A 10070-nucleotide genomic window follows, 5' to 3' on the forward strand; every position below is an offset into this window, starting at 1 on the left:
CCCGTGACGTAAGGGTGGGTGTGCCCGGTGGACAGAGGGGTGTGTGCATGTGTGTGTGTTGTGAGGGGCCGGGGTCAGGACAGGAGAGGGTGTGCAGAGAAGGGGGAGAAAGGAGACGTGGGGAAGACGCCAGGGCCTGGAGCGGGGAGCCTCGAGGCCCTGGGCACTGATCCACATGCCTCAGACACGCGCACACACACCGACCCGGTGGGAGGGGCCCAGGGGAGATGAGCTCAGCAGAGAGGAACCTTGGCCGCCCCACCCAACTTGAAAACAACACCTGGGCTTCCGGCAAGGAAGCTGGACCTGAGTACCCGGACCTATGTTCCTGGTGGGGGCCCGGGCCCGGCGGGTCCTGCTCGCTTCCCTCCCCCGGGGCGCTCTCCTTTGGGTCTAGTCCTGTGAGAGGGTAAACTGCGTTAACCAGCCCCATTCCAGCATTACTGGCCCTGACCCAGACCCTTCTGGCTCCCCAGCTTCTGAGGATCAGACCCTGGGGTGGTATCAAGTCCCCCGACTGGCCCCTGCTTGGCTGGCCTGCTCTGTAGAAGGCGGAGGGGAGCGGAGCAATAATGGGGGATTGAGGAAAGAGCATGGACCCGCCCAGATGTCACCCGAGAGCCCGGGCCTGGTGACCTTGGGCTGGTCACTGCCCCCTCAGTATCCTCATCTGAGAAGAAGGAGCTTGGACTCAACTGTTAGGAGAGCTTCCAGCTCTATTACCGTGAGTCAGGCTGTGACATTTGTAGGGAGAAGAAACAGATTCCTCCAGTGTCTCTGCCCCTGCACTGGGGACCGGAGGGAGGAAACCTGGGAGCCCCGGGCTCAGGGTAGAGGCAGGGGAGGGGCCGAGGGAGTCAGCAAGGAGATCAAGAAGCAAGGCCACCAAGGGGCAGTGGCCTGAGTCTGGGAGCTTTGGGGCAGTGGGACTGGGCGGTGAGACTTCCAGGAGAGATTAGTTTCCAGGCTCCCTGCAAGAGGGGCCAGGGGCTCGGTAGAGAGGACGTGGCTGTGATGGACAGAGGGTGCAGGCGAGAGGGATGCACTGCAGGGGTGCGGGTTTAGAGAAGGACCAGCTGGTGCTCGGCCAGAACGGGAGTGGGGCTGGTTAGGCGGGAGGGCAGAAGCCGATGGAGGACTCTGACCCACGCAGACACACGTGGGGGACGCGTTGTCTGCATCTGTGAAGCAGCCGCGTGTGGAGCCCGTTCTTGCCTTCCTCCCAAGACTGTGTGGAGCCCGAATGGGGGAGGGAGGGAAACACCTGTGCCATGTAGAGCTCACCCCTGGGGAAAGCATCCCTGTAGTGGGGGAGGTATTTTTGGCACAAGCTCATCAGGCCCCTGCAGGTGGCCGCCCTCATTTGGTCAAGGGCCCTACACCTCTGCCCCATGGTGGCCGTGGCCCAACTTCCTCATGGGCACCCCATTTCCCAGCCTCTGGGGTCTCAGTCACACAGGGCCTGGCTCAGGAAGGCTCTGGTGACCCTCAAAGCCCCTAATTAGGGCAACCATACATCTAGGACTCTCCAGGTTTACGCCTGGTACTCTCAGCATGACTATTCATAGCGCCCTTTCACGCTCAGAACCATTCTGATTGGAAGGGTAACTTACGTGGTCACCTTATCCTAGACCCAAGGGAGCTGTCTTGGTGGGGGAACAGGCCCTGGCACAGGCAGAGGCCGCTGTCTGGGGGCAAGGAATCCTGCAGTACACCCCTCAGGTCAGAGCCACAGGCCCCCGACTGAGCCAGGTCCCCCTTTCTGTGATGACAGCCCCTCCTCGTGTGCTTCACAGGTGGGTCCAGGACGTCGTACCAGCCGGTGTCCCCCAGCCGCCTCTCCAAGGACAAGACCTTCAACAATCTGTATGGCACCAAAGGTAGGAGGTGGCTCAGCTGGGGGGTGGGCAGGGCCTGTGTGGAGGCCACACAGGAGGGGCTGTGGGCTGGCTCATGGGCAGGGGGCCTGGGCTCCCCACGTGAGGTGAATGTGGGGAGCTGGAGTGGGGTTGGGGACCCAGAGACGCTTGACGAGGGGTCCTAGTGGGCTTAGGGCGTGTGCGCATGTATGCGCGTGTACGGGCATGTGTGTGCGTGTGTACGCGTGTGTGTGACGTCGTCAGGCTGAGGAAAGGCAGCCGGGCACCTCGGCATCCCTGGAAATGCCTGAGTCCATAGGATCTTTTCCCTGAAGTCTGAGTCAGGGGGCAGTGAACACCGGGGTCAGGTGTGGGGACTTCCCTCGGCGGATGTCGGGGCAGGGGCCCACAGAGGACCTCTCCTGATGTGTGTACTCCTGGGTCGGAAAGCCACAGAGTGGTTAAGACAGACTAGGGGAGCAGGAAACGGGAAGTCAGGCATGCTATGAAATGGGCCATCTCTGGAAACCCAGGAGGTGTTGTTGCCAGGGAGGTGTGTGGGTGACTCGTCCTCAAGACCCGGGAGGGGTGGGATGGGGGTGGAGACACGGCTTCCCCAGGGAGAGCTGCTGAGCGCAGGGTCCCCTCTGCCCACAGCGCTGAAGGCACCGCTGCGCCGAGGGCAGGGCCGAGCCTCGATGAGCCCAGCTTCTGGGGGCTCCTGCGGGGGGGGGGCCACAACCAGCTCTGCCAGAGCCCCCCTTGGACACAGCACCGGGACGTCTGAAGAGATGTGGAAGGGAGTCGGGGCTTGGTAGTGAGGACGAGGCCCCCGGAGATCTGGAAGGTCAGGGGCACCGTGGGCAGGGCCGTGCCCAGGCCTCTAGGTGCAGGACTGGGTTCACCACCAAGCACAGGAGACTGTGAGCTCCGTGAGGGCAGACGCTGGGTCTGCCCTGTTCCCCGCTGAGACCCCAGGGTCCAGAAGAAGGCGGGGCTCAGCAAACATTTGTTGAATGAGAGGAAGAGGGGACCAATGAATGGGCGAAGGAAAGGGCAAGGCGGATGGCCCCTTGGAGCCTTGGCAGGCGCACTCAGTGAGGGCCTTGCTGCAGACTCTGCCCGAGGTCCCTGTGGGAGGGGGTCCACGACGGGGCAGGCCACCCGCCCCAGCCCCACGCGACCGCCGACCCGGCTCCACCCCGCAGGCAGGAGCAGGAGAAAATCGCCAGGGCTGGTGGGCTCCGCTGTGGAGTGAGCTCAACCCAGGGGGGGTCCCCCACGCTCCGGGCTGCTGAGAGGGTACGCTGCCCACAGGGGCTCTTGAAGGCCCTCGCGGTGCCCCTGTTGTCCCTGCCACACCGTCCCCACGGCCTCTTTTCTGTCCACCTGCAAATGGACACTTGCAGCCTGTTCAACCTGACAAACAGAATTTCAGGACTTGTATCAGCTGCTTCCGCCTCCGATTTTAGCCTGTGTTTGTATTTATTCGCTCCTTTACTCATTCATCCATCCATCCGCTGTACAATGAGCACCTTCCAGGAAGCAGGCTGGGTGCCAGGCACTGGGTGTGATGCTGGGCCAGATGGGCATCCCACCTGCCCCCTCAGAGCCCAGTGGGGGACGTGGACCATTAAACGTGGAGTTACAATGCGATACGGGGCATGGGGCTGAGACACAAGCAGACTTGGGGGAGGTGACACGGAAGCTGACACCTGAATTTGCTAAGCATGGGGGAGCAGGTGGGCTATTCTAGGCAGAGGATCTGGTCTGTGCAAAGAGCCTGGGGCAAGCGAGAGCCTGGTGTGTGTCAAGCGCTCAGAGTGCAGCCTGGTTGGAACGTTGAGTGATGGAGGCCCAACTCCAGGCGAAGGCTGGAGTGGAGACCGTGGGGAGGGGGGAGGGCCTCATGAAAGAGCTGAGAACTGTGCTAAGGACTTTGTACCTTAATCTGAGGGCAGCGGGCTGTTAGGTAGGGCAAAGACCAGACAACACTTGATAGTTGAGAAGGACAACTTGATGGCAGGAAGGATTGGCCAGAAGTGTGACGGGGGCCCAGCAGTATCCTGGCTGGAGACGTGCAGGGGCTGGAGAGATTCACAGAAATGGCCACGTCCCGGCCTCCATCCCCCATGCTAAGCTGTCCAGGGCTGATGCCTCTTCCTTTCCCCACCAGGTAACTACACCTCCCGGGCCTGGGAATACGCCTCCCCCGTCCAGAGCTCCGATGACCTCCCTGCCGTGCAAGGCAGCTCTTCCTTCTCCCTGAAAGGTGAGCCCACCCCATCCAGAGTGCCTTGGACTCTACTCACAAGCTCTTACCTTGTAAGGATCAGAGCCCTGCCTCCTCGTCTCTGCTGTCAGGAGGGCTGGGCCACCACACGCCAGTCCCTCAGGATGTGCTATGATACAGGCCTTGGTGTCAGGGAGGTGCGGACACACGACACCCTCTACACCCCCCACGCCAGGCATCCCCAGGGTGCTTCCATCAGGCACCGAATCTTCCTACTGCAGAACGTCTGTTTAACTCAGTCACCCAGTGAGTCCCAGCCTTGGTTGACTCTAGAACCCTGTGACCACATAGCACCTGTGAGCATCCCATGGAGCCGGAGTCCTGCCGAGTTCCTGCTGGGGGAGGCAGATGAGATGATCTCTAAGGCCTCCCAAGTCTGATTCTGCCCCCCAGAGCTCTTTGACAAGGCTGAGCAGCCGATGCCTCCTGTCCCCTGGGGATGGGGTCACCCTGAGGGGCAGGCCTGAGCCAGGCCCCAGCTCACAGTGGGGCCCGCGGCCCTCCCATCTCTTCTGAAAGGTGCATGGGGCAGCTATGGTGGGCTGAGGTGGGAGCAGGCCTGTCTGCCTTCTGGCTTGGAGACATCTGGCCTGGGAGACAGGATAAGCAGTTTGGGTGAGCTCAGGTGGAGGGGGTGGGAAAGGGGCAGGCGGACCTCCAGGCAGTGGCCTCGGATGGTGGCTTTATCATCCAGCATTCCCTTCTGGGCTGAATCCCAGCCTATACCCAGGGCTGGGATTCTTGGATCTACCAGCAAGGAGATATGACTAGAGGATCCCAGCCTGCAGGACTCCCAGGCCTGGGGAGTTCTGGGACTCGCCTTGGCCTGTCTGGCTTCCAACAGATCATCCCTGCTCTCTGGTCAAGCTTGGATCAAAGGCCACCCGGCAGGGAAGACAGCCACCCTTAGGTGTGATTTGGAGCTCTCACGCTCCCTAGCATCTCCCCGTTGGCCTGCAGTCTCCCCAGGCGAAGGCCTTGTCCTAGGAGAGCCTCTCCTCAAAAACACCAGGACCTCGGGACACCTGTTGTCACCTTCATGCAGATCAGCTCCCCAGATCTGCTGGGAATGGCCTGTATGGGGGTTCTGGGCAGGGGCTGCCTGCCTGGGAGGACTGACCCCACCTACTCTGGGGCGGGGGGAGGCAGGGAGTACACTCAGGCTGCCAGGGAGGACTGAGTGAGGGCTTTGAGAGCGGCCGTGCCCATGGGACGTGTGACTCCCTCTGGCCCCTCCTGGGACCAGTACTAATGGCTCTCTCTCCCGGCAGGCACTGGAAAAGTCCCCTATCAGTTCACCACCTTGGGACAGGCTACCACAGAGTTTTCCAAACCACTGGACAGCAGTGGGCTGTTTAAATATCATCCTGGTACCTGCCTGTTTTACACCCCCCCACCACCTTTTCCCTCCCACAGCAGGGCAAATGGGACACCCTATGGGGCTCTCTGCCACTTCTAGGGTATCCTGGTCCCTCCTCCCCAGAGCCCCCTGGAAGAGGATGCATGCCCCTCACCCCCTGCCATCCCTAGCCCACCTGCCCCTGGATGCTGCCTGCTATACAGGCTGGTCTCCTAGACCACAGCCCTGCCGCATCCCCGTCCCCACTTCTCTCATGGCTGGCTTGGGATTTTCTTTCTGGGAACTGAGAAGTGAGACCTGAATTCCCCCCTCTCAACCTCCCACTCAGGACCTGAGGAACCCTCTCTTTCCAAGGCTGCCCCCATTCCCAGATGCAGGGAGACAGCCGGGTTCTCTGCTCTATTTCCACCCCCTTGCCAACCCGGGGAAGGGCCGGCCTCGCCGGCAGCCTGGCAGTGCTACAGGTGGTTTCTGGGCCTGACCAGCTCCTCCGCCTTTGAGCAGGCCAGCCTGCCCAGGGCTCCAGCCTGCCCCTGCCAAGGACAGACCTTGTTTATTTCTTGAGCTCCTCCATGGCCGGGGCACAGCCTGTTCCTTGCCAGGCACCACTGCCAGTCCCTGCAGGCTGAGGGCTGACACTGAGAGCACTTTTCACAGGTCTGTGGACTGGAGCTCCTTACAGACCCGCTGGGCTGAGGGGGAGGGCTGGGGAGGTGGGCTTGGGCAGCGCTGCCCCGGACCAGCGCCTCGAGGACCCCAGGCCCAGATGACGCCCATGTGCTCCAGGCCCCCTCGGGCTCGCTGTTTTAACCCTGGACCGCAGCCACATGGCTGCCCCTCTCTGGGCCCCAGCCTCCTGCTTGTGAAGCAGGGAAGGGGGAGCCAAACTAGGCAGACAGAACGCGAGGATGGGTTTTGGAGTCCAGCAAACCTGGGTTCTAATACTGACCATTGATTATTAGCTGTGCAGCTCAGGGCAACAGAAACAGGGAAGACCTATGCGAGTCCCAGCACAGCGCCTGGCACGAGTGCAGCCAATACACGGGGAGCCTCGTGCACACAGTCGGCAGGGGTGGGAGGAGTTGGGATGAGTGCCTAATGGTGGAAATCCTGGCAGGTCGTGCTCATAGAGTGGCTTCCCTGGGCTTTGGGGAGGGGAGGGGTCTGTGGGGTGAGCCTTCAGGGTGGGTGGGGGAAATCCCAGCAAGTGGTGGGATCCTGACCTGGATTTGGGGTGACACTCCCCTGCCGCCTGGCCCAGCCCACCTGGCCCATTCCTCCTCCTTCTGTCTGCCTTGGTGCCCCCTCCCTTTGGCCCAGGATTTTCCATGGCAACCCTCCTGGCTCCTGCATGCCTCCTCAGGGTTGGCTGCACTTGGTCATGGGCTGGATGGAGCTTGGCAGTCACTTTGGAGATGGTGTCTGTGCTGCTCTGGCCCTGGGCCCCTGACCAACAGCCCATGCTCCCTCTGACCAGAGCCTCTTGTCTCCCCAGGCTATCCTTCCATGCTCAGGAGCCAGAGCCCCAAGGCCCAGCCCCAGACTTGGAAATCCAGCAAGCAGAATTATCCGGTGAGTGAGGAGAGCCTGCCGGGGCATGAGCATATGCAGAACGGGCACTGAACGGGGCTCCCAGGAGCAGCTGGTCGGGGCCTGTGGGAGGACGGTGACGTCTCTGGGCCATGGGATGGAGGTGGCAGTGGCCTGAATACCTGCGTGCAGCAAAGGGTAGTAAAGAAAGACCCAGGGCTAATAGGCAGGGGGCCTGGGTAAGGATATACTTTTTGGGCCTCGGTTTTCTAATCTGTAAAGTGGGCGGCCCAGGATTCTTTTATGTGCAAATGGTTGTTTGCTGCCTATGCTTGTTGAATGGTGGCCAAAATGCTGAGTCCAGGGGACGGGCATCCTTGAGATGAGTCTCGCTTCCCTGCCGGCCAGCTCTGACAGCAGAGAAGCCTTTGGGCTGATAGCGTGGGTAAGGCAGAGGCTGCAAAGTTAGGAATAGATATATTTAGGGTTCGATAGCTAATGACCCTGAGCTGGGGCATCAAAGAGCAGCACGAGAGGAAGTGTGGTCTTGGGGTCCAGCCACCTGCTGACTGGGGTCCTGAGTGAGTAAGAGCCCTCTCTGGGACTCTATAATGCGGTGCTGAGATGGGGTTGGACTCTAATACCTGTAGACCCGACATGCCTGAGCCCTGCCCGAGACCTCAGCGATCAGGGGCTGTCCTTCATATGCTGTGCTTTCACTTCCCTGCACGCTCTCCTCCAAGGCCCATGCCAGGCCCTGCTGAAGGGGTCGGCCAGCTGCCTTGGGATGGGGGTGGCATCAGCTGGGCCCAGGGGCTGGTGCCCCCCGCTCCCTTCTGTCTTTGCATTTGGAGGTCAGAGCATGGAGAGGTGATTTGCTTCAGGCCACAAAGAGTGACTGGGGCTGGTTTGATTGGAGAGAATCTTTAATTTGCTGGCGATGGAGCTAAGTGATGGTGTGTGTAATCTGAGTCAGGTCCAGGCCCACCGCAACAGCAGGGCTGCAAAAAGCAGATATGGAGAGAAAAAGGAAGCTTTCTCTTCCTGGACTCGGTCCTTCTCCTCCCTCCCACTAGTCTCCCTCCCTCCCAGAGCTCTGATCCCAGCAGAGACGGTTCATCATCGCCTTGAGATGCCTGGCAGGGCGGGGTTCTGGGGTCCCCAGCTAGCACCCAGCACTCGGGGAATGGAGGCAGGTGCTAGTGTAGGAAGAGGCTGGCCTGGGGTCTGGCCCCAGTCCTCTCACCAGCTTGCCACGCAAGTCATTCTTGCCCTGTGCCTCAGTCTCCCCATCTGTAACATAAGGTAGATGGCCTGGATGCTTTCATAGCTCTTCCAACTTTCATGTGCTGTGACCCTGAGCCAGGGAGGGAATGGGGCAGGGGATGGGGGTGTGTGTGTGCAGGGAGCACCCTGCCCAGGTGCTCTCTTTGTGCCCGCCTACCACCCTGGACTCTTGACAAGACAGCACCATTCACTGACCTGTGATCTATTTGATTGACCCAGCCTTCCTGTAAGAAAGGCTTCAGCCATTTCTGGGCCTATTCACTTTGCCTTACTGACTCCTTTGGGGTCCAGGCTGGCACCTGGGGATTAGGAGACCTGGTCCAGGCCCTGCTCTGCCACTGAGTAACTTTGGCTATGTCTTTCCCCGCCCTGGGTCTCCATCTCTTCCGTTGTTTAATAAGTGTTTTAACCAAGGCCTGAGCTAAGTTCCCTCAGCCCCCGCATTCCACAGGCCCCCAGTCCTGCTGTGGACCAGATGTAGGCAAGGAGCTACTGTAGATACAGGTTTCCAGGCAGGCAGGGCCAGGGCAGGGGCTGGGATCACCCTTGGGGTCTCCTGTACTGGGGTCATTGAGGTGTGAGGCGGGCCCAGGCTCTGACCCAGCTCAAGGGCAAAGCCACCTCTGGAGGCCGTCTAGGGGCCAAGGGTGCTCGCAGGGGCAAGCAGCGGCTAAAATGTGCTCTTCATTGCAGGCTGGAGGGCGATTTCTCAGGGCCCTGATGAAGTGATTGGGAAGAGGAGGGAGTGCTGATTTTGTGAAATAGCTGTGGGATATAACACACAGGCTGGCAAGAAAGTTGTCGCTGGCTCTGTCCTGAGAGATGCGCCCTGAATCCCTATGAGGGTTCCGGGATGAGAGAGGCGGAAGGTCTGGGATGGGAGGCTCCCAGTAGGTGTTGGGCTGGGGCGGTGGTTTGCCCTCTCTGTACCCCTTCTGTCAGGGAGAATTATGCAGAGAGAGCAGAGACCAAGTCTTGAGACTCAGAAGAGGTGCATTGACACGGGTGGGGCTGGGGGTTGGGCTCTGGAGCCAGGTTGCTGGGTCTCAAATCCCAGCTCCTCTGCTTGCCAGCTGGGTGACCTTGGGCAAGTTGCTTAGCCTCTCTGTGCCTTGGTTTGTTCATGTATAAAATGGGTATGATAAGAGTAACCCACTTAATTGGGTAGCTGTGAAAATTCACTGAGTCCATCTATGGAAAGCCCTCATACCAGTTCTGTAGAGTAGAGAACACCGTATTAACGGGAGCTACGCTGGTGCTGGGTGGGGCTTTCTGGGAGTGGAGAGACCAGTTGACCAGGCTGAAGTTCAAGCTCACCAGTCGACTGATGGAGTGAATTCTAATTAGGATGTGAACCCAGAGACTCTGATAATACTGGGGCCCAACTCCAGTCCCAGGGTAGATGGAGCTTGTGGGTTAGGCCACAGGCCCCTAGAATTATCGGGGTTCAGACCACTGCTGCTTCCTGGCGGAGGTTAGGGGGTGGGCATCTGGCTGGTGAGCTCGAGTGCCCTCCGACCTCCCTAACGACTCCTGTTTCACCCGCAGTCGCACTACCGGCCCTTCTGCGTCAACAAAGGCAACGAGATCAGGTCCAGCGAGGCCCCATGAGTGCCAGGCCGGCGGGAACGAGGGGCCACCACCCCTGCCCGCCCCAGCGGCCCTGCTGCTGTTGCTGTTCTGCTCATCTGGGTGGGAGGGGGCCCGGCCCTCCCCCTGCCCCGCCCCGCCCTCCCCTGCT

General features: G+C 60.4%; 1 protein-coding gene across 3 annotated transcripts in view; it reads left to right on the forward strand.

Annotated features, from left to right (window-relative positions):
- The window catches only part of TRIM29 (tripartite motif containing 29), a 58375-nt gene extending 48337 nt beyond the window's left edge, over positions 1 to 10038 (forward strand). For all 3 annotated transcript variants that reach the window (XM_024761917.1, XM_024761916.1, XM_024761915.1), the window contains 4 exons: positions 1797 to 1880; positions 4036 to 4131; positions 7008 to 7084; positions 9878 to 10038. In XM_024761917.1, coding sequence (XP_024617685.1) covers positions 1797 to 1880; positions 4036 to 4131; positions 7008 to 7084; positions 9878 to 9940 — 320 coding nt within the window. In that variant the 3' untranslated portion in view covers positions 9941 to 10038. The remainder of the gene's footprint in view (positions 1 to 1796; positions 1881 to 4035; positions 4132 to 7007; positions 7085 to 9877) is intronic.
- Positions 10039 to 10070: the final 32 nt, after the last annotated feature.

This window comes from Neophocaena asiaeorientalis, unplaced genomic scaffold (genome assembly GCF_003031525.2).
Source record: "Neophocaena asiaeorientalis asiaeorientalis breed wild unplaced genomic scaffold, Neophocaena_asiaeorientalis_V1.1 scaffold737, whole genome shotgun sequence".
NCBI lineage: Eukaryota > Metazoa > Chordata > Mammalia > Artiodactyla > Phocoenidae > Neophocaena > Neophocaena asiaeorientalis.